The sequence below is a fragment of the Leptidea sinapis genome, chromosome 10 (genome assembly GCF_905404315.1).
Source record: "Leptidea sinapis chromosome 10, ilLepSina1.1, whole genome shotgun sequence".
Lineage (NCBI taxonomy): Eukaryota > Metazoa > Arthropoda > Insecta > Lepidoptera > Pieridae > Leptidea > Leptidea sinapis.
This window is the reverse complement of record NC_066274.1, coordinates 10,101,699-10,126,697: the sequence shown is the minus strand read 5'-3', so window position 1 is coordinate 10,126,697 and position 24,999 is coordinate 10,101,699. Positions and strand designations below refer to the sequence as shown.

The window sequence follows — 24,999 nt, the reverse complement described above, 5'->3', positions numbered from 1 at the left end:
CGCCGGTGCTAACGCGTTTATTCCGGCACTCTTATTCCAAAGGTGTAGTCCCTGACTCATGGAAGTCAGCCCTTGTCCATCCGATCCAAAAAAAAAGGAGACAGTTCGGATCCGGCGAACTACAGGCCTATTGCTATCACCTCCCTGCTCTCTAAAGTCATGGAGAGCATAATTAGCCGCCAGCTTTTTGTTTACCTAGAGGGTCACCAGTTGATTAACGACCGACAGTACGGCTTTCGCCATGGACGGTCGGCAGGTGATCTTCTGGTATACCTAACACATAGATGGGCGGCGGCTATTGAAAGCAAGGGGGAAGGCCTGGCAGTTATCCTGGATATAGCGATGGCCTTTGATCGTGTATGGCACAAGGCGCTCCTCTCCAAACTTCCATCATTTGGGCTTCCCGAGAGCTTGTGCAAGTGGACCTCCAGCTTCCTCACTGGGCGTAGCATACAGGTCGTTGTCGACGGATATTGCTCAAACCCGAAGCCCGTGAATGCTGGAGTGCCCCAAGGCTGTGTGCTGTCTCCCACGCTGTTTCTTCTGCATATCAATGATATGTTGGACACCTCCAACATTCATTGCTATGCAGACGACAGCACTGGTGATGCCGTATACACTGGCCATGCAGGTCTCTCTCGGGAAATCGTCGTCCAGTGCCGGGAGAAACTTGTGTCTTCTATCGAGTCCTCTCTTGAGAAGGTCGCGGAATGGGGAAAATTGAACATTGTCCAATTTAACCCCCAGAAGACTTAAGTTTGCGCGTTTACCACTAAAAAAACCCCATTTGTCGTATCACCGCTCTTCGACAACACTTCCCTCAGAGCCTCGCCTAGTATAGGAATACTGGGTCTCGAAATCTCGAGCGATTACCAATTTCGTGGTCATCTGGAAGGCAAAGCCAAATTGGCTTCAAAGAAACTGGGCGTCATTAATATAGCACGGCAATACTTCAAGCCGGCCTACATACTAGAGCTCTACAAAGCGCAAATCTGGCCACACATGGAGTATTGCTGTCATCTCTGGTCTGGCGCACCGCGTGCAACGTAGAGCAGCTCGAATTGTCGGGGACTCAGTGCTCTGTGAACGGCTGGATCTCTTGGCGTTGCGTAGAGACGTCGCATCATTGTGTGTCTTCTACCGCATTTATCACGGGGAGTGTTCGGAAGAGTTTAACCTGATTCCTGCCGCCGAATTCCACCTTCGCACGATACGCCACAAGTTAGGATATCATCCTCACCATCTGGATGTGTGGCGGTCCTCCACAGTGTGGTTTTCAAGGAGCTTTCTTCCACGTACTACAAAGCTGTGGAATGAGCTTCCTTGTGCGGTGTTTCCGGGACGATACGACATGGGTACCTTCAAAAAAAGCGCGTACACCTTCCTTAAAGGCTGGCAACGCTCCTGTGATTCCTCTGGTGTTGCAAGAGATTGTAGGCGGCGGTGATCACTTAACAACAGGCGACCCGTACGCTCGTTTGTCCTCCTACTCCATAAAAAAAAACGATTTAAGAAACTACCGCAACGTCCACAGTCTAATTCAAACATACCTTGCCAACAGGAAACAGATAACGCACATTAGTAAGCTAAGCCCACGTAGTAAAATGGAAAATACTAGTAGTTCTCGAGAACATGAAATTACATACCGTGTACCCCAAGGAAGCGTGTTAGGCCCCTTATTTTTTTTGTTATATATAAACGACTTGCCCTCAAATATAGTATATCCTACGATCTTATTTGCAGATGACAGTACTATAGTTATTAAAGGTGACAGCCTGCAACAACTCGAAGTAAATATAAATGATGCTCTAGCAAGGACACTACACTGGCTTAACTTTAATAATTTGCAAGCAAACCTACAGAAAACTAAAGTTATGATCTTTCGTTTGCGAGAGCCAAAAATCACACCTCAAAAAATTAACGTCACATACAATGACTGTGTTGTAGAAAGTGTCGAAACAACAAAATTTTTAGGACTTAACATTGACAGTAATTAAATTGGAAGGCACATGAAATAGAACTTAGTAAGAAGATAAGTAAATTCTTGTACGCACTTCATGAGCTTTCAAAAGTCGCTAATAGACAAACTGTTCCGACAGCGTATCATGGATTTGTTGTATCCAACTTACGTTACGGCATAATTTTCTGGGGAAACTCATGCGGAAAAGATATAATTTTTAAAGCCCAAAAGAGCTGCATTAGGTCAATGTGTAGTCTTAAAATAAGGGATAGTTGTAAACCATTCTTTTATCAACTTAAAATTCTTACTTTGACCTCACTATATACCTATGAAATAGCATTATTTGTAAAAACTAACCCTGATACATTTGTCAGAACATCTGAAATCCACAATATAATTAATTTGAGCTTCGATGTACAATAGTGTTCTTGAAATGGCGCCGAGAATATTTAACAAGATACCTACACATATCACAGAACTTAAGTTGACTTGTTTTAACAAGAAACTATTTAATGTGCTAGTGACAAAATCGTAATATTCAATAAAAGACTTCTTTTCAGATACAACACTCAATTAACATTTTTTTAAATATCATTTTACTTAATTTAATTTCTTTTTACCAATTTCACTTGTTATATGTTATTTCAAAATATTCAATTATTGATATGTATAACAATTAACTGTCATTGTGTATATATGTATTTGTTTGACTTGTTATTAATTACTATTTGTACGCCACAGCATGCGGGCAAGAAATGAAGAACTTTTATTGTGATTTAAAACATCTATGTATACCCATGACTACAAATAAATGATCTTATCTTATCTTAACGATGTCCTTGAGCAGAGGTAAGTAGAGGTCCAACAATATCTATGTGTATATGCTGAAAGCGATCGGTTGCGTCAAAACATTGAATTTTGCTGACTGTGTGGCGTTGTATTTTACTTTTCTGACAATGTATACAAGTTTTACTCCACTTCCCAATGTCTATATTGATTGAATTGAATTGCCAAAATAATTTTTGAGATATTAATTTACGTGATGTTCGTATTCCTGGGTGAGTAATATTATGTACACTATCAAAAATTTGTTTGCGGAATTTTGTAGGACGTACATGACTTGTTGATGTTTCGCAATATAATTTTAGGTTCGTGTTAGGTACATTTATTTTCTTGAAGGTTAAGTTTGGTTGTTGAATTAGTTGTGTTATGCTGCTGTCTCGCTCTTGTAGGGTACGCACATCTCGCTGTAATCGATTGTAGGTGATACTGCTATTGTTTCTATGCGGCTTAATGGATCGGCAATTATATTATTTTTTCCACTTATGTGTCGAATATCGGTTGTGAATTCATTGATGAATGATAATTGGCGCGTTCGGCGTGGCGTTTCGTTTGCAGTATGTGTTTTATTCATAGTGAATGTGAGGGATTTGTGGTCTGTGAATATAATTAATTCACATCCTTCAAACATCTTACGGAAATGTTTCACTGACTTATAGACGGCTGAGAGTTCTCTGTCATACGCTGAGTATTTCTCCTCCGCCTCTGAGAATTTCTTTGAGAAGTAACCGAGTGGTTGCCAATTATTTTCGATGTTTTGTTCTAGGACGGCACCGACTGCATTTTCAGACGCATCGCAGAATATTGCAATAGGGGCATCATGTGATGGGTGAGCGTGTAAGGTAGCTTTAGATATACTATTCTTGCACTCTTCGAATGCTTGCGATCACCAATCTTCTAAGAACTGTGCTTAGGTGATCGCGATGCTCAGTCTCGTTTGATGAGGCTATGAGCAAATCGTCGATGAAAGGGAAAACGTAGTCTTATCCACGGGCACTTCGTGAACAGATCGCTGAAATGTTTGTCCCGAATTCTTCAGACCAGGACACATGCGAGGGAATTCGAATAAACCCATTGGTGTGATGATAGCTGTTTTCTCTATGTCGTGTTCCCTGGTCTTCAATTGTTGGTAAGCGCGGTTGAGGTCGATTGTGGAGAATATTGTTTTGCCAGACAGATGATGGGTGAAGTCCTTGACTCTCGGCACTGAATAACGATCGGGTTTGGTTATGCTGTTCAATCGTCTATAAATCACCACATACCCGTATATCGCCATTCTTCTTAGGTACTATATGGAGTGGTGAAGACCATGGACTTTTACTCGGTCTGCAGAGTCCTTGTTGCATCATGTATTCGAATTCTTTCTTCACTATTTCATAACGATGAGGTGGAATGGGACGAGCACGGCAATGTAATGGAGGTCCTTGTGATTCAATATAATAATAATAATAAACATTTATTTCGGATTCACTCATGAGATTACATCCATATTTGTTAGTACAATTTGCAAACTTACAAAATAGTGTTAGTAATTACTTATTAAATCACATATTTAGAAAATAAATAAAATAAAATAACAGGCTGGTCCGGGTGGACCTCCCGATGATGACGGTAAATTACTATAAGACTGCATGCAGCCGTATCCAACGATCCAGCATCGGGGAGTGCCACCGGTCCGACAGCGCATGCAGTATGGTGTTGGGACTGTCGCGCATGCGGCGCATGGTAGAAGCGCACCGCTTGCGCATGATGGCCGCAAAGCCATCTGTGTGAGCTGCCGCGAACATAGCGGAGGCGCTGCAGTGGCGCGGCAGTCCCATCAGCACCCGGAACGCGTTATTATATTGAACACGCAGATCGCTGTATGTCCGCAGTGTGTAGTTAACCCATAGGCTGCAGGTGTAAAATGACTGACAGTACGATTTAAAAAGCGCAACTTTAACAGTCTCCGTGCATCGTGAAAACCTGCGGGCCAACATGTTGCATCGGACAGACAGCGCTCTGCGCTCTCTTTCAATATCTATAGTGTCATTGAGGTCCTCGGTAACCCAGTGACCCAAATACTTCACTTGCTTAACTTTATTTAGAGCTGTACCACATAAGCTGAATGTCGGAACGTTCGTTCCGACATTCGTGTATCGCTTTTTATCCGGCCAGAAAATCATTATTTCACTCTTTTTCGCGTTGTATTTGAGCCCGTGTGCCACCGCATAGCACTCACAAATTCTCAGAAGCCTTCGTAAAGCACCAATCGATGGGCTCAGCAGCACCATATCGTCTGCGTAGCTGATATTGTTCACGCACACTCCATCAATATGACACCCGACGCCGGAGCTGCTGAGCTCATCGATCAGTCGGTTGACATACAGGCTGAAGAGCTTGGGAGCGGTCAGCCCCCCCTGCCTCACCCCGCATTCCAGTCCGTACTCCTCCGAGGCAGAGCCTGCTCATCTTACATAGTTCTATTGCATATTATACCAATGCATAAATAATAGCACGATTTCCCTAGGCATAGACGTTTTACTGTCGTGACCCGGGGATTTACCTCTCACCATGCCTCTGATCACCGCACACACTTCCTCTGCCGTAAAATTAACACTACGCTCGCTACCATCCTCTGCATCAGGCTCCTGCCGCGCTGGTCCCAGAGGAGAGTGCACCCTGAACTGGTGGGAGAACATAGTGGCAATGTCCCTAGGCTCGTGTACTCCCGCCACGCTAATGGGGAGCCCCTTCTTATGATTCATTTTATTTGTGTTTTTCTAGAACCGACCGAACTTCTTGTGTGAGTGTAAGTCGGCTATAATATCCATTTTTATTTGTTACTGATTATTCTGACACCACTTTAATTTTAACTTAAAAGCGCGCCTTGTTTCACACATATCATTATAAAGACGGCCGGCCCCAGGCCTACCCCCATACAACCAGGCTTGAAAACAAAGCCGAGCCCTCCCATGAGCGCCGCGGACATGCCTATTCCACCCGGTAATGTATCTACCTCTACGCTTTTGGGTAACATTATAACTACATATAGCGGCCTCCGACAGTATACAAATAATATCGTCATACATGCTATCTAATAGGATTTTATGATTTTTGTTACAACACATATAATCTGAGCAGTTTCTTAATTATGAAGGAAAATCAATTTCACAAAGTCTAGAGTGACATACATTTTTAAATTTCTCTATTTTAGTCGAGTCACGTTGACCCCAGACTATTCTATTTACACTAACATTAGGGGTACAAAGCTTAGGCTTAACTAAATTAAAATTACATTGTATAGATACAGGGTAATGATCAGACCAATAAGTATTATATACCACAGAGGCCGCGGACACGGAGTGCCGCGCGGCACAAGTAACAGCACAGTGGTCGAGCCATCGCAGACAGCCATGCGCATCACTGACAAATGTATGACTGTCCGGCGGCATCAATTCCAAATCTACACAAGACCACGATTGTTCCTTACAAAAATTTAAGAGCTCAGTAGCAAATGACTCACCAGGGTGCGCATTGTAGTCCCCTAACATAAACACTGACTCAACATTGTGACTGTCAATTATAGCTGTCATTTCGCTGAGACACTCTGTGAACTCCACTAAGTTTTAATTGGACTCGGTAGGCATATATACAGAAAATATCAAAATAGAACAATCACTTAGCTAGATTTTTATCGCGGCGAGTAGTGTGCGTACACTATTGCATTTCACTACAGTTACCGACGGAAACGTAACTTTCCTCCAGAGTAGGGCAACTCCGCCGTAAGGCCTCCCGCGTAAGATCCCCGTCGCTGTATCCACTGCAGAGGTACCCGTGCAGGCGAAGTCGTCATCAATCGTGACCAGAGATCCGAGGTCGTGCGGCATTAGATGCCGTATACATTCCACTGATCTCGTCACGTTTTTGCAGTTAAAACTTATCAAGTTTATGTTATTCATAATTTAGAGCTAGTAATATTCTCGCTAGTCCCACGGACATTTTCCTTATACACGCCTGATGATGTTTATAAATCGACGATAGGCTACCCCTTTTGGCCAGAAGTCATCACTCAGGAACATTTTTAATGAATGTTTAGGTACGAATATTTTGTATGATTCGTAGTCCTTAGCTAGCTTCATATCCATTTTTTCAACCTTAACATCAATGTTAGTCTTTTTCACAATATATGTACTGATATCACACACAGACACGCCCTTCGCCACATTATAAATATACATAGGAACATTAGTTTCCGCTGCAATAAAATTACTTCCAGGCTCAGGAATCGCTTTTCCTCGCTTTCCAACGAAACGGTTTCGCGATCTTCTACTTTGGACACGAACCCATTGGTCACTCGGGGCTTGTGTCTTCCACTTCCCTTCTCGAACAATCTCCGCCAACGACTTCTGCTTACACGCAATAGGGCCGGATACATTTATGTCGAACGTAGGTCCGACGGCCGTGTCGAGTTGTGTTACTAGCAGCTCAGTACTAGCGGCCGGATTAACTTGTAGCGGGTCGAGGGGTGCCGCGGCCCTGCACTGTGCACCCGCGATGGACAGGCCTCGGGCTGAGGGGGAAGAGACGCGAGCGACTCGATCAGCTGACCCGCGATTTGCGTCATCGTTGTCGAGTCTCGTAGTTCGATTTTTTTACTACTACCCTCATTATTCTCCAATATATTGTGTTCACATTCACTTATTAAGCCTTCATTGCAGTCTATTGGCAACCCCGAGGGACCACTATCGCATTCAAAGCTTGCAACATATGCACCCCTTCTGCTGTTTACATTGCACCACCCTGAAGACAGATGCTGCACCTCACTTCTCAACTGATTCATTTGCTGAACTGTAGCATAATAATCTTTCATCATGTCGAGATCTTGCCGCCTTGTGCGACGCGCTTTAGTAGAGTACGCTCGGCCTTGCTGTAAGGTTGTGTAACGCGGAGCATATGACTGGTCACGTGAGTATATCTGCGGTCTTCGAGATAACGTGACGATGGTTGTACTTCGATGAGATGACTACTGGTGATCTGCATGATTCTATGACTTGATGTACAGCATTATGAAATGGTTCTTATAAGAGCTAATATTACGGTAAAATAATATGTTCTTTTAAGAACGAAACTTTCGGCATACGCTTATTACACTTAATATGCACGATTTATATTTCTACGATCTATAATGCTACGAAGGTATTACGTTACAAGTTAGATATTAGCATTTGTATTAATTGATGTTATTGATTGTAGATACAGCTACATACTTGAGCTACTGCCGATCGAAAATTTTGCAACATTTGGTAGCTATCACCTCAAAATGTAAATTTATTGAATTAGGCGTTACTTTTTCGCCAAAATCTGACAGTCTCGTGCCAGATTTTGGCGAGACAACACGTCCTGAGGATGCCTCGTGTAGAGGCGAAACACGTGTCGAATTGTTTTAAAGACAAATATTGGCAGAATTAACACTAAAGAAAACTTAAATCATTTGTATACCTCAAAATGTTACAATAGACATAGAGTGGTTTAATTGTTATTAGTTAAGCAATAACTGCCTATCAAATTGCGTTTACAAATTATTCTCAGGTATAATATCAAGACGAATAACAAAAAATATTGAATTGTTTCAGCCAATAGAGCCAGCAGGCTTCCGCCAGGGTTTCAGCACCACCGACCACATCCAGGCTTTAGAGCAAATTATAGAGAAATATCGTGAGTTTAATAGACCATTATATGTGGATTTTATAGACTATAGTAAAGCTTTTGATAGTATAAGTCACTATTCAATTTGGAAGGCATTGAAAGCTATCGGAATCGAGCAAACATATATCAATATTTTAACATATATTTGCAAAAATAGTCAAAGTTGCGTGAAACTAGGGGAAACCCTATTAAGATAGAAAGAGGTGCAAGACAAGGTGATCCCTTATCACCGAAGTTATTCATTGCCGTGCTCGAGAACATATTTCGAAACATAGACTGGTCACAAAAAGGGATCAAAATAGGCGATCGCTATCTAAACCATCTAAGGTTTGCCGATGATATATCGCTATCATAGCTGAAACACCTAGAGACTTAGAACATATGATATAGACACTTGATCAACAAAGTATAAAAATCAGTTTGGAAATGAATGCAAATAAGACTAAGATAATGACCAACAGTCACAAGAAGCCAATAAATGTAAGAGACAATATTATAAACTATGTCGATAACTACATTTACTTAGGAAAACGAGTATCTTTCCATCACTCTAACGACGAAGATGAATTAGCAAGAAGAGTATCAAAAGCGTGGAATATATTCTGGTCATTAAAAGAAATCTTAAAAGGCAACTACAATCTTCACATGAAAAAAGTAGTAAAGGCTACTAATGTCCTACCATGCTTATTGTACAGCTGTCAAACGTGGACCTTTACAGAAAAAGTCAAGTAGATAATTACGAGTAATCAAAGAGTAATGGAAATAAGCTTATTAAAAATAAGGAAGATTGACAAAGTAAGAAGCGCCAGGATAAGACAGAAAACCAAGATCACCGATGCACTCACACATGCACTGTCACGAGAAATCACACGTTGGAAGCGGCCAACATCAGGAAAACGAAATGTAGGACGACCAATAAAACGGTGGGCTGATGACATAGCACAATCAGCAGGAAAAGAATGGATGCAGAAAGCACTTGACAGAAAGTTGTGGATGAAGTTGGAGGAGGCCTTTACCCAATCTGGGATCCATATCTAAAAATGTAACTAAATAACAATTATACTAAAAACCTAGATTAAGCAAATAATACTAACAAAAAAACTAATAATATTTCAAATGTACACTTTTTTTAGAGATATGGAATAAATGGCTTTATTATTATTATTAAGCAATATCTTGTAATTTATCGCTTTACAGACCGTTCACAGTGATTTTGATTAAGCAATTTGCATTTTAACTTTCCGCGGGGTGGGCATTACTGCCTTCTAATTTCTTATAGGTTGGATCACGGACGAGTAAAAAAAGAAAGTCTCCGCGCCTTGATATTAGCAAGCACCTTTACCACCTGCTAGTGTGTGGGAGGTTACGGGGGATACCATTTACACAACTTTTTCTCCCTTAAATAATCATATACTTATGGCCACAAATACTTTTATAGTATCGTTCTTATTCACACTATTTCACACGACAGCATTTTAATCGGCGATCGGCTTGTTTTAGTGTAAGTGTGTGCGTGGGGCAATGTATTTACACGTTTACCGGCTTGTTTTGGTGCTCCACTGTTATGTAAAACAGTGAAGAACACGTATTCCTTCTTTCTTTACTCGTCCGTGGGTTGGATTGTATATTTCGGTAAGTATGTATTGTTTAAATCATGGCAAAAGTCATCTAAAGCTATCGCAGAAAAAATCGCTACCTGCTCATAATTTCTGTAAAAAGGAAAACGGAAATTGCTAATAAAACACTTCGAATTGAATATTTTAGTATTGTGTCGTCAGAGGTCAGGTATGTAATTAGTGTTCTGTGGGTATGTAAGGGGTTACCTATAATCAATGACGTTCTGTACACATGGACATATCATTCGCAGTCTGATAACGGAACGGCAAAAGTGTGCTTAAAGTCAATGTAAGCACACTTTTCTCCTTAGTCTAGTGCTATAAAAAGATGGTGTGACTTATCATCGGTAATGTTATTTTATTTATATAAGATTGTTATGCAAAAAGCGTAAATAATTTAGTAAAACGAATATTTTTTCATTAAATACAATTGGTACAATTATTGACAAGGCTCCAGACAAGACCCACTTGTCAGGATGTGACAGATGAAAGGACACAGTCAAAAATGAAAACAATAGAGTCGCTCTTTGCGACTTCAAAATAGGAGGAGGTTCTCAATTCATCGATATTTTTTTTATGTTTGTTACCTCAGAACTTTCGACTGGGTGAACCGATTTTGATAATTCTCTTTTATTTGAAAGCTGGTGCTTCCCGTGTGGTCCCATTTTGGTCCAGATCTGATAATGGCAACCATGAGAAAACCATAACAGTATAGTTAGTTATATTGATATTATGATACGTATTAGTATACGCGACATATTTACGAATATCTCAATATCTCCCCTACCGATTTCGATAATTCTTTTTTTAATGGGATGAATGTTCTTCAAAAGAATTTTGGTGAGAATTTGGTTAGGTTCTGATTATGGGATCCATGACAAAGTAACGGAACTCTTCAATTCTTAGCAGCAAATAAACGATACTAGGCCGATATAGTCACCTACCGTCACGTCGTTATGGTCAAGTAATTGTCGTAGTCAAACATCAATGGAACTCCTTAACGACTAACAGTAGGTAAGGGTGAGATCTGTGGCAGAATTTCTAACTGTCTGTAATAAAATTGCAATGCGCTTACGTTCATTGCTGCATTGCAATATTTATTAGATCTACACATATTTATTTACACAAATTATTTGTTAGTGTAGTTCAGATTCACTAAAATAAAAAAATAACAAAAAAACAACAAACAATAATCCTTACTAGAGTTAGATTGTATAAAAATACGCAATATTTGTTATACTTTTTAGTGCATATTATATCTATTGTTTTGGAATAGTATTTTTGGAATCGGTTGATTTTTGTTATTTTTTTTTAAAGGGCTAGTGAACAATTATTGTGGCAATATTGTATTTTGTGTAATGTGAACGGCTTACAAGAACGTGAAAAATTACATACTAGTGCAACCCGTTATCACGGAAGTATCATTACCTAGTGATAATTGATACTTATTTACAAAATATGTAAAAGCTAATATTTTTCAGCTTTCCGTACACGAGATAATGAAAGAGAATTGGCGCCACGCAGTTGGTAGCAAGGGAGTGATGTGTAGAAATTTACAAACCAAATAAGCATATTTATATTTCACCACTAAAAGATTAACCACATTTAAAATTTAACAAAAGCTCTCATTCAAATATATGTTGAAGACGGTTACACTACATATACCAAAAAGATACCCTTGAAAAGATATCTAAGCCTAAAAGACAAATTTATTTAAGTCAAGGAACTTAATATTTAAATAACCAGTTTAACTCATCATTTTATGTAAAAAAAATATTATATTTGAGTATTAGTTTCTCTCATTAAAGGTTATCCCTTTAGAACGTAAAAAATTCAATCAATCAATCGGCCATTCAACAACGTTCTTAGAACGTCATTGAATGGTCATTGACATGACGCCAACATGTTAAATAGTGAAAATACACACGATTGGAAATTAGTGCCCGAAAATAAGAAAGCATAAAGGTCTCGTTACCAGGCCATATACTTTTTTAATATACCTCTACTGTTGGATTCTTGGCGGGAAACTGAAAGCTGCGGACTTGCAAAACTTTGTAAAATCGTTTTTTCTTTATTTTCGCTACGTTTTTAGATCTAAAAGTGCAGTAAAAATCTTTTTGGACATCGAATTATACGAAAATGGATGACGACGGGGGGGCAGGCCTGATCCGCCCAACCCCAAGCGTGTTCGACGGAAGGCCGGAGGCGGCGGACACGGAGGTGGTGAAACCGGAAACTGTAGCAATATGGACAATGACATCAGCGGCGGCGGTGAGCGTACTGACTCTTGTATGTATTCTCCATTTATAAAACCCAACTACATAAGAATGTATCCAGAAAACTCCACAAATACAGAGTTCAAAGTATTTGTTGAACTTTCGAACAGGAATGAAAAATTGGGAAATAAAAGTCCAGTGTGCCTAAATATGCCTGTGCCTCAGGCTGTAAATAAAGACGTCCCTCCTATGTATCCTCCTCCTACATCAAAGCCCAAATTGTCTCCAACAATGACGTACTTCTGGCCCTGATACGTTGCTTGGTGGAGCTGGGCAATAAAGGTGACTCTACTCCAGTCCAGATTACTACATCCATAAAAGAACACATTTGACATAATTATGGATTTGGACTCTCCTCGAACATCTGAGATACGTATTGCGCAGTATAATATTCAAAGTGCCAACAGTAAAAAACCCTTATTAATTAAAATTTTGAGTGAAAATAACATAGATATTTGCTTACTTAATGAAACTTGGTTTAAGGATAATAGTTTTAGAATACCTGGAAATAACATGTTCAATAGAAATTCTAAAAACGTTCACAATGGCGTCGCTATACTTATTAGACCGTATTTAAAATACAGGGTTTTAAATACTACTTTTTTTGAGGACATACAAACTGTTGCTTTATCAGTATCCACTGGAAATGGTAACTTGAGTATTTTATGTGTACTGTCCGCCCTCTAGTGGCCATATTAGATTAAATAGACTGCGCAATATTATTAGAGACCTTCCGAAGCCCATTTTTGTAAGTGGTGATTTTAACACACACCACATAGCTTTCGGCTGTTTATCAACAAAAGGTAGGGGTCAGAATCTGTATGACGTGATTGCGAGCTCTGTATCTTAAATGATGGTTCTTTTACAACAGTAAACTCACCTAGATGTCAGCCTTCTGCATATCCTTCTCGTTAGCTTTGCTAGTGCATGTCTAGCACCTCTATGTTTCTGGTCAGTTCATGATGACTCTATGGGAAGTTACCATTATCCTACTATTACCAAAATTGTTATAGGGGTTGAAAAATATCAATTTAATTCACAAGTTGATAAATTAAGGCTTGATACACTTAAGCAATTGTGCATCCCTAAATTCACAAAACCTAATGGTTTTAGGAGTAGACCTCCGACACCATGGTGGAATCAACTCTGTGAACAGAATGTAATAGCTTCTTATGATGCACTAAAATTGTATAGATCAGATCCTACTATGGAAAACAACATAAATTATAAAAAAATTCATGCACTGAAGAAGTGTACTATATCTCAGCAAAAGAAAGAGAGTTGGAATAATTTGTGTAATACATTCAATAGGACCACCCCTATAAGCAAGATTTGGAACTATATTAAAATGTTTAAGGGTGTCAAGTCTACTAAAAAATCTTATAGTGATGAATTTGTTGTTCCATTTTTAGACAAGTTAGCTGATAATAGTAATTTAGAGGAAATTGATGATTTGGACACTTACTTTGGAATTAATAACAACAACCGAAATTCAAAACATTTATTAGATAACTTTACATGGACCGAATTTACAATGAGTTTGAGATCTAGACGATCTTAGATGATTACCCATATATTTTGATTAAAAAACTACATGAATCAGTGCAGGTAGTGTTTTTAAATATTCTTAATGCTTTATGGGACAAGAAATTAATACCCAACTCATGGAAAACACAATGTGTTATTCCCATACTTAAGCCAGATAAATCTCCTGATTTAGCTAGCTCCTACCATCCAATTTCTTTATCCTCATGTTTTGGCAAACTGTTTTAAAACATGATTAAAGCTTGTCTTGATTGGTTTGTTGAGGCTAATGGTATCATTCCCAATGTACAATATGGCTTCCATCTTGGGCGTAGTTGCACTGACAGTTTCATATCACTGATTACAGACCTGAAATGTTCCAAAAACATGAATTCACACACTGTTTGTCTTCTTAGATGTTCAAGGAGCTTTTGATAATGTTGATCCCGGCATACTTGTTAAAATTTTAACCAACTTAGGTGTCCCTGGACAACTATGTAAGTGGCTTTACAGTTTTCTTCACAGTAGAGTCTTATATGTGAGACATAATAACATTCTTTATGGCCCAAGAATTACATCAAAGGGCACTATGCAAGGCGCCACTTTATCACCTTTGTTATATAATTTGTATGTTTGTGAAATATGTAAATACTACAAATGTAAATATCCTTCAGTTTGCAGATGATATTGTGCTATACTGCTCCAACCAAAATATCCAAATAGCAATAGATAACATTAATTTAGCTTTAAGCCAATTATCAAAATATTATAACAAATTAAATTTAAATATTAATACATCCAAAAGCAGTCTAATGATTTTGACAATGATGTACAAAATGGCAATGTTCTTTATAATGGTAAAGTCATTAATAGAGTCAGTTCAAAGAAATTTTTGGGTGTCATCATGGACCAGAAGATGACTTAAAGGACTGAAAGGTTTAAATATAATAAGATGTCTGGCAGGTGTGTCCTGGGGAGCTGACCCCAAAATTTTGTCCATGTTATTTAAATCAATAGTACGAAGTCATTTTGATTACAGCACTTTAGCTTACTTTGATAGTAAACATACAAAGAAACTAGACATTGTGCAGAATAAAGCATTGAGACTAATATCTGGTGCTATGTGCTCTACTCCCATAAGGGCCATGGAAGTAGAGACCAAAATAATGCCTTTGATTCTGAGACGATTACTACTCATTGAGAGGTATTGTCTCAGACTTTTATCTTCTAATAATAGGCAAATCATAAACAAAATTGTAACTCATCATATTAATGTTTCCGGGCCATTAACCACAGGATTTGCACTGTTGAATGGATATCCCCCAAATTTGTACAATATTTTCCTGGAAGTAGAAAAACAATATTCTAAATTAAGAAAGCAATGCCCTTGGCCCTGTTACTCTTTTTCTTATCAAGTACTAGTCCACTCTGTAAAAATTCTAAAAACAAATGTGTCTACTAACTCAGAAGTGCTACAGTTTATGGCAGAAAATCACTTTTATTATTTCTTGTACACTGATGGTAGTAAGGGAGATGGATATACCCGGTGTGCATTTTATGACCCACAAACACAATTGTCTCAGAGCTTTGTATTGCATGATGCCTGTTCAATCTTTACTGCTGAAGCATATGCTGTTTATCAGGCTTTAAAAAAGATTTGCAATGTAAATAATTGTACAAAATTTCTTATTATTACTGCTTCATTAACTTTACTTCAAGGCATGGATAGCTTAAATTGTAATTATAAAAGTAACTATATTCTATTCTTTATGAAACAGTTGATATACCAATACTCACTCATGGGTATTGAAATCTCTTTCATGTGGGTGCCTTCTCACAAGGGTTTAACAGGGAATGAAAGAGCAGACAAAGCAGCATTTGAGGGAACTAATGCTATAGATGTAAGATATGCATTAGATGTACCTATGACTGATTATTGGTACTCTATTAATAAAAGTATTGAAAAGCTGTGGATAGAATAATGGAAAGAGGATCAGAAGATTAAAGGCAAATGGTACGGAAGCATTCAAGTCAACTTACCAACAAGACCTTGGTACAACAAACTTCCTCAAGCCAGCCGTGATTACATCACCACCATTAATAGATTGCGTTTTGGCCATAATACTGCACCGTCACACCTAGCAAGACTTGGCATTATTCAAAATAGTGAATGTTCGCACTGTGGATGTAGCAACGCAGACATGAAACACCTGATTTTCGATTGTCAAAGCTTTTTAATTGACAGATTAGTGCTTGCAAGTGAGTTGAGTGAAGTCAATGATTAATATCTTTCTTCCCGCCCGCCGCCGCTTGAAAAATTGTTAAGTGATGTACATAATTTCAAGCCTTTGTACATTAAGAGTACAGTAAATAACATTTAGAAGTTAGTGAACAGTCGTGAAGCGCTCTCAAAGCGAAAGTGACCGAAAAAAGACATGGCTTAAGGGTTTCGTTACCATGCCATAAAATCCAAAAAAAAAAAAACCTCTACTCTTGACATATGTAAATAGTAATGTCAATTGTCAATCATTAGCGGCCGGTTTTGCTGTTTGGCGCCACAATACATTTTGTAATACTAAAAAGTAAAAACTAAATACATTCAGGTAAAAAACAAGCTACAGTTAACATTTGCATATTTGCCAAATTAGTGTAAGTTATTTCATTTCTAAAAACTGTTTGTTGTGAAGTAGTGAAATACCACTTAACGATTTTCTTCTATTGTTAATTATGTATCCATCGCCTTTTCAGAAAATGCCTCGAACTACTAGAAAGTCTCTAAAAACTCTACAGCAGTCATCATCCGATACAGAAAACTTGGTGGGTAGACCACAAAAAAGTCTTAAACACCAATTGAGCCAAGAATCTCAGGGGTGAGAAATTTATACTAGATATTATGGTAAAAACTTCATTGCAACAGAAACCAAACAAATTAGAACAACGATGTAATATACAAAAATATTATTCTTATAGATTTTTGCAGTTTTGTTTTCAGCTTAATATATTTTAATGAATATTTGTCTAAGAATATGTAATAGGGATTTACAGTTACATTTAATTACAATACATGTAGATATAATATTTAAGTAAAAGGTAGTTATTTGGTTAAATTGATCTTATATTTGAATATAACAATAAGTTGAACTTCACACAAAATTGAAAAGCTAATCCAAATGAACATGTGATGGATTTTTGGACATTTGATTGGATTTCGAACAGCATCAATGTTGCTTCCAAGTAAATAAACTTATTTGAGGATAAAAATGGCATCTGAATATCTTATTATCAATTTATATTTATTACAGTATTTGATTTTGTTATCTTTGTCTTTATGTTATGTTATATTATGTCATTATACATTTATTTAGTATTTAAATATAATAAGATGTAAACAAATATATAATTATAGTTTAAATCGAAACTGTTAGCTATTGATCAACTTAAATCACTCTGTGTGAACCCATTACTAAAGTTTGATTTGGTCAACTGATATGGAATGTACAAAATTATAGATAAGAAAACCCTTTCTCTTTCTAATTATTTCAGGGAAGTTGAGGTAAAGAAAAAGAACAACAAGGAGGCTCAGGTGAATTCCGAGAAAAAGATTAACAAAGAGGTTCAGGTGAATTTTGGGGATATAACCACACTTAATGACCTCACAGATTCAAAACCTGCTTCTGACAATTATTGGCAGAAGTTAGCAGAGAAAAGACAGTGAGTATTTCATATATTTTTATTCAAAATAGCATATGATATCACTTATTGGAAGTCTAAAATTACTATTTTACACATATTCAGACAAATAAGTGTGCTTCAGATTCACTAAAAAAAAATGTGTTTTCTTTTAAAACTTAATAATCACCTTAGTTTTAGATTTCTCATTATGGATTAAATTTTTAAAATAGGCATATGCCAATAAAAACTGCAGTAAAACAAAGAATTCTCACCACAAAACATACCACTGAAACTACAATGAACTTTGATCTTGGTGACTTATGTCTTGTCACAGGTAATTGTTTCAAAAGTTTGTATTAATGTACTTGGCATGTGGATCTTATTAGTGACATGTTTTTTTTTGTGGAAAAGGAGGACAAACAAGCGTACAGGTCACCTGGTGTTAAGTGATCACCACCAAGGTGGTCTTGCAACACCAGAGGAATCACAGGAGTGTTGCCGGCCTTTAAGGAAGGTGTAGGCACCTTTTTGAAGGTACCCATGTCATATCATACCGGAAACACCACACAAGAAAGTTCATTCTACAGCTTTGGAGGACCGCCACACATCCAGATGGTGGGATGATATCCTAACTTCTGGTGTGTCGAGCGAAGGTGGAATTCAACAGCAGGAATCAGGTGAAATAGCTCTTCGGAACACTCCCCATGATAAATGCAGTAGACAACACACAGTGAAGCGATGTCTCTATGCAACACCAAGTGATCCAGTCCTTCACAGAGCACTGGGTCCCCGACAATTCGAGCTGCTCTGTATTGCACACGATCAAATGGATCGAGCTGATACTGAGGTGCTCCAGCCCAGAGATGGCAGTTATACTCCATATGTAGCCAGACATGCACTTTGTACAGCGCTAGAATGCGGGCCGGCTTGTAGTATTGCCGTGATCTATTTATGTTGTCCAGTTTCTTCGAAGCCAATTTGGCTTTGCTTTCCAGAGGGCCGCGGAATTTCACTCGAGATATCGAGACCCAGAATTCTGATACTAGGCGAGGATGTAAGGGAAGTGTTGTCGAAGAGTGGTGATACGACAAATGGGTTTTTTTTTTGTGGTAATCGCGCAAACTTGTCTTCTGGGGGTTAAATTGGACAAGGTTCAATTTACCCCATTCCGCGACCTTCTCAAGAGAGGACTCGACAGACACAAGTTTCTCCCGGCACTGGTCGAAGATTTCCCGAGAGAGATCTGCATTGCCCGTGTATAGGGCATCGCCCGTGCTGTCGTCTGCATATCAATGATATGTTGGACACCTCCAACATACATTGCTAGTGTGACAAGCAAGAAACAGTGAGGGAGATAGCACACAGCCTTGCGGTAATCCATCGTTCACGGGCTTGGGATCCGATCAAACCGCCGGTAACGACCTGTATGCTGCGCCCAGTGAGGAAGCGGGAGGTCCACTTGCATAAGGTCTCGCCCAAATGATGGAAGTTTTGCGAGAAGCGCCTTGTGCCATACGCGATCAAAGGCCTTCGCTATATACAGGCTAACTGCCAGGCCTTCCCCCTTGCTTTCGATAGCCGCCGCCCATCTATGTGTTAGGTATACCAGAAGATCAACTGGTGACCCTCTAGCGTCTAGGTATACCAAGAGCTGGCGGTTAATTATGCTCTCCATGATTTTGGAGAGCAGGGAAGGTAATAGCTATAGGCCTGTCTCCTTTTTTTTGGATCGGATGGACAAGGGCTGACTTCCATGAGTCAGGGACTACGCCTTTTGAATAAGAGAGTCGGAATAAACGCGTTAGCACCAGGGGCATACGTTCTAAGCACGATTGGAGAAATGCCATCCGGCCCGCTCGACTTCCTGACGTCCAACGAAAACAGAGCTCGACTAACAGTTTTCTGTCTGAACTGTACTTCAGGCATAGAGCTCTGGCGGTATTTTTCCGTTTTTGTCAAGAGTCGAATTGGAGGCAAAAAGAGCGCACACGAGATCGGCTTTCTCTTTTGCCGTATGGGCCAGGGTGTCATTCCACATGTCCAACGGCGGCAAGGACAGTTGGTCGAAGTTACGAAGAGTAGCTTTCGACAACGACCAGAACTTGCGCGTTCCGGCCGAGTTACTGGAAAGCTGCTCCCTGATTTTGACGACTTTCTTCATGTTCGCATGGGTGATTTGCCTCTTAAAAAATCTGGAGCCACGGTTATATTTCCTCTTTAGAACTTTGCACTTCGGATCCTCAGCCCAGCGCCCCAATCCAAGTTCGATACGCCTGTTTTTTGCAGTCAGATGCTGCTTTAACTGACGCATCGAACCAGGGCTGCGATCTGCAACCGACCGGTACTACAGAGCTTGGTATAAAATATCCATGCCCTGTAGTATCACATCGGCTATACTGCAACGGCGCATGTACTAGGATCATCCGAAAGTAAACAAATCTTACCAGAAGGGTAGGCAAGGATGCAAAAAAGGAACGTCTTATCCCAAGATAGGATGCGTTCCTTTTTGCTGACTTGCAGTGCCAAACGCGTCGGGTCGCTGGTGGTCTGCGACGACGTTGGCGTCGGATAGTCACTATACTCCCGACCAGGCAATGGTCGGATGTTCCGAGTGGGGCGTCGACAGAGACCTGGTATCTATCGAGATGTGTAGTCAGAACATCTAATAAGGACGGCATGTGGCTATCCACATCAGGGAGCCGCGTTGGCGGCCGGTCCTCGACACGCTACTTCACGCCGGCATTTACGGACACCCTTGGGCTTGGGACTCCCCTATTCTTTTTACGCCCTGGGGAAGTACAGGACATGTGAGTTGTTATGGAATTTTCTATTTGAATGACCCCATCTGGATAAAGTATGAAGAATGATTTTGATTTTTCAATGCTTGAGGATGCTGTAACCAGATTACTCAAACTTATCATGCACAATGTCTTTGAAACAAATTTCATGTACATATTATACTCCATTAGTTAATTTTTTTATTCAGTTAATGACTAAGCTCCCAGCAATTATTATTTTTATCATTTGTGTTTGTATTATTATCTTGTAACTCAACTTATTACTATTGCCCGTTTTCCCTAGCATGTCTTGTGCCATTGTGCGCACATCCTAGTGAACAAACCTCATTTTCAATCTAACTTTATAGGAAATGTTTGATCCTGAATAGCTATTGATTCCAACCACCTAGAAAGAAACCCAACCTCAATGTCATTTCTTATCACGACCTTTCCAATGATATATTATGGAAGTCTGTAACCATTGTGGTGGCTGAAGAATACAATTTCCAAAGTAGTTTTTGTGCTTGTATATATATGTGATAATGTCAGTTTATGGATTTAAGTTGATTATTATTCACATAGGCTCTTTATTGTTAGATATTAAATGATAAAAATATTACATATTTTCAGAAAGTCACTACATGAGTCATTTGAGGAGAATCAAAGACTGCTAAAAATTATTGAGGATCTCACAGAAGAAAAAGACAAACTTAAGCAAATGTTGGAAGAAGCTAATAGCTTGATTGAAGTTATAAAGGTTAGTTTTCAATAAAAAAAAATATATTAATAGTTTATGCAGTAGGTTTATTATACAAGACACTTTGAAGTTAAAATATAAATATTTTCATTGAGTATTATAACATAAAGTCTAGAGCACTGGTCGCCGCAATACCGCAGTCAGCATTCGGACCCATTTTGTGAAGACCATGATAACACATCAACTTGCACTATTTAATATAAATGTATCCTTATCTTTCTTGACGTTCAAAAACGACCGGGTGAAGTTATGACCTAACAGCATTTTCGAATATTTCGACCTTAACTTACTGATTGAGATCTCTAGGTCAATAGCATTTACTCCCAAACTTCAGACAGTCCGCAACTATATATTTCTTTTTTCACATTAATATGTAAAAAATACCTTTAATTTATATTTTTTCTAATATATAATTTTGTGTCCACCACAATGGTCATTTCAGAGCATAAAGCCTGCAGTTGGGGTAGACCTATGTCAAAATTTATCTTTTTCATAATATTTATATCATTTATGTGTGGCCAATCTCTGTGAAAGCAAATCTTCATAGTTTTTTGAATATCATATAACTCTATATCCGACATGGTTATCCATTATAAATGAACATGTAATAGACTAATAATTCTGATATATATAGCAAAAACTACTATTGATATTTTTTTATATGATATTCAAATTTATTTTATTTCAGGAGGAAATCGCCATAAGTCCTGAGGATGACACCGGAATTGATCTTAACTATGTTAGTACAGCTGATGAGAGCCAACTAAGTGAGAATCAAGAAAATGGAGATGGAGAATTATAAAAAAACAGATTTAATATATTGTGTGTGCTAATTAGTTTAATATCTTTAATTTTCAAGACATACTGTACCTGTCTACCTTATTTACTTTTAATATGACTTTTTCTTAAGTGTTAGATAGTTTAGTATGAAAACCAATCATGCCTGTTAGGTGCTTTTTAAGTTTAATATGCTGCCTATACTACAATATCACAGACTAAGTACAAATAATTTTGACAAGAGTTTTGTAATGAACTGATTGTAATAAAAAATAAATTGATATATTATGGAGTTTTATTTCTAAATTTAATTGGTAAACTACTATGGTACAATTAGATTTTTTTATAGAAGAGTAGGACAAAAGTGCATATAGGTTACAGTAATTATATTTTTTAAATAAAATCCTCGCATAATGCCTTTATTTTATTTATGGTATTGGCCGATCGGAGCATAAAGGTCATATCAACGGTGTACGCTCTGACTTAAAACCTATAAACACCGGTGTCTCGCAAGGCTGCGCTATCCCCTATACTGTTTCTTCTGCATATTAATGATATGCTGCAAATCAGCAGTATTCATTGCTATGCAGACGGCAGCACAAGGTTTGATTCCTACACCGGCCGTGCCAACATATCCTGGGGTAGCGTCGACAAGAATAGAAACAAACTTATGTCTGAAATGTCTCAAAACGTAACATTACGTAATCCTACTAAGAAAGTGCCTACAGATCGGTGTGAAAAATGTATAACTAGGGAAAAGATGGTGGAACTGATTCGCGACGGGATTAACTCAACCATTGAGGCTATATTTAAAGATGAGATTAAGGCTGATCTCAATAAATCAATAGCCTCTGAATTAAAGAAACAGATAAAATCGCTGCTAGTTGATATGGAACGAATGAAAGAATCTCAGGCTGGGTTACAAAATGATTTGGAAGATGCTAAGCAGCTTATATGCAAACTTAAATCAGAAATTAAAAATAATGTCGAGCAAATTGAGGAAAAATCACAGATGGGAAAACAACAGCAATGGGGACGTTTAAACAATTTGGAAATTGTGGGTTTACCTGAAAAATCTAACGAATCTTTACCGGATATTATAAGAAAAATTGCGCTTCATGCAGGCGTAGCTCTTACTAGAGAACAAATTGAATTTATACACAGAGTACAACCGAGACAACATATATCGGGAAGACCTAAACCGTTAGTTGTCAAACTAAGCAACCGTGACTTAAAGGATCATATCCTATCAGGGCTACGTAGAAAAAGAGGCATACAGACTTCTGATATAGGAATAAGTGGCACCTCACAAAAATTCTTCGTTAACGAACATCTTACTCCTGTAAACAAAAATATTTTTAATGAAGCTAAGAAACTAGCCTTGGAAAAGGGATATAAATTTATATGGATAAGAAACTGCAACATTTTTTTAAGAAGAAGCGAACAACAGCCTGTTATATCCATCAATTCAATGAAAGATTTAGCGAAGATTGTGTAGTTGTCGTTGGTTGTTTTACTTTTATTGTTTTTTTATATTCAGCCTCACACATATTATTAACACACAATTACCTACTAATCAAGTACACATCACACTTCAAAATTTGTCACCTCACTGTACACAATTTTTATTTTATTTGGAAAAAAGGCCCCTTTTTTATAAAATTACTACCAACTTATTTCACAATTGAAGAATACTTAAAAGTCTGTACTTTACTCTGCATTTATACATCTCATAATAATGGGGACTAATATACTTAATATTTTCCATCAAAATGTTCGTGGCCTTCGCACAAAATTAGACCAGTTTAAGGGAAATTTATCACTGCAAAATTTTGACATAGTTCTGGTTACAGAAACGTGGCTAAATAGTGAATTTTACAACGGAGAACTAGGCAATAGCTACTATGATATATTTCGCTGTGACCGTTCCACCAATACATCAAACAAAAGGCATGGAGGCGGTGTTATGGTATGTATATCATCTAAATTGCTAGCGTTTGAGAGACACGACTGGAAAAGCAGCGGAGTAGAATCTTTATGGATTACAGTCCCACACACATCTTTTAGGACCAAAGGTAAGAAAAATCTTCATATAATAATTGCCTATATTCCTTCGGACTTAATGCAACCTAAACGCCTTGAAGCGTTTTCAATGTCAGTCGCAAAAGCCATAACATCTAACACAGATGACAATTTTTTAATAATAGGAGAATTCAATCTACCAAACATAGAATGGTCCACCAACTCTGGACCTTCTATATTAAGGAAAGGAAGTACAGAACTATAAAAGGTATCTGAGCTCTTTATAGAACAAATAAATGTTTCAGGAGTCAAACAATATAACCTTACTTGCAATCATAGTAATAATATATTAGATTTAATATTCAGTAATTTTTTCTTAAGTGTTACTAAATCTAACACATCTTTAGTGAATGTAGATAAATATCATCCATGTTTAGAAATCGACGCATCCGAACTAATGCTACGCAATTTTCCGAAAACACATCCTGAAAAACACAATTTTTTCCGGGCTAACTATGACGAAATTAACAAAGCTTTAATCGAAATCAATTGGCATCTGGTTCTTAGAGGTGTGAATATTGACGATATTGTTAAAACATTTTATACAACATTGTTTAAAATAGTAGAGGAATTTGTGCCAAAAAGTAAAAAAAGATTGCAGAAATATCCTCTTTGGTATTCAAAATCACTCATTCATATAATAAAAGATAAAAAGAAGGCTCATAAAAGATGGAAAACTTATAAAAATCCAAGAGATTACGATGAATTTTCTTTACTGCGAGCTCGTGAAAAACAAGTTATTAGAAAATGTTACGATTCTCACATAGAGCACTTACAAAATAATGTCATAAAAAATCCAAAACATTTATGGACGCATATAAAGAATTCAAGACAGAACAATTTGGTATAACCTAATCCAATTAGCCAAGGAAGTCAAGTTTTTTCAACAGAACAGGATGCATGTGAAGGTTTCAGTAAGTTTTTTGAAAGTGTGTTTCAAAGTCCCGCGACAAGATACAATCTCCCGCTCTTACCAGAATCTGATGATATTTGCAATGGTATAAATAAAGAAGAAGTTTATAAGATACTA

General features: G+C 38.0%; 1 protein-coding gene and 1 long non-coding RNA gene across 3 annotated transcripts; one reads left to right on the top strand and one right to left on the bottom strand.

Moving 5' to 3' along the window:
• Positions 1 to 13,867: 13,867 nt before the first annotated feature.
• On the bottom strand, positions 13,868 to 16,296 carry LOC126966627 (uncharacterized). Its single transcript, XR_007729764.1, has 2 exons — positions 15,945 to 16,296; positions 13,868 to 14,273 (listed from the first exon to the last, which is right to left on the bottom strand). It is a non-coding gene; the product is annotated as an uncharacterized LOC126966627 (long non-coding RNA).
• Positions 16,297 to 16,365: 69 nt separating this feature from the next.
• On the top strand, positions 16,366 to 22,172 carry LOC126966621 (geminin-like). Of its 2 annotated transcripts, none has more exons than XM_050810787.1 (5): positions 16,366 to 16,507; positions 16,653 to 16,774; positions 17,448 to 17,615; positions 20,984 to 21,110; positions 21,799 to 22,172. In XM_050810787.1, the coding sequence occupies exons 2-5, from the start codon at positions 16,656 to 16,658 to the stop codon at positions 21,910 to 21,912; spliced, it is 528 nt and encodes a 175-aa protein (XP_050666744.1). In that variant the 5' UTR covers positions 16,366 to 16,507; positions 16,653 to 16,655; the 3' UTR covers positions 21,913 to 22,172. The 2 variants fall into 2 exon arrangements, with proteins under 2 accessions (XP_050666744.1, XP_050666743.1); XM_050810786.1 differs by having other exon boundaries at positions 16,415 to 16,553.
• Positions 22,173 to 24,999: the final 2,827 nt, after the last annotated feature.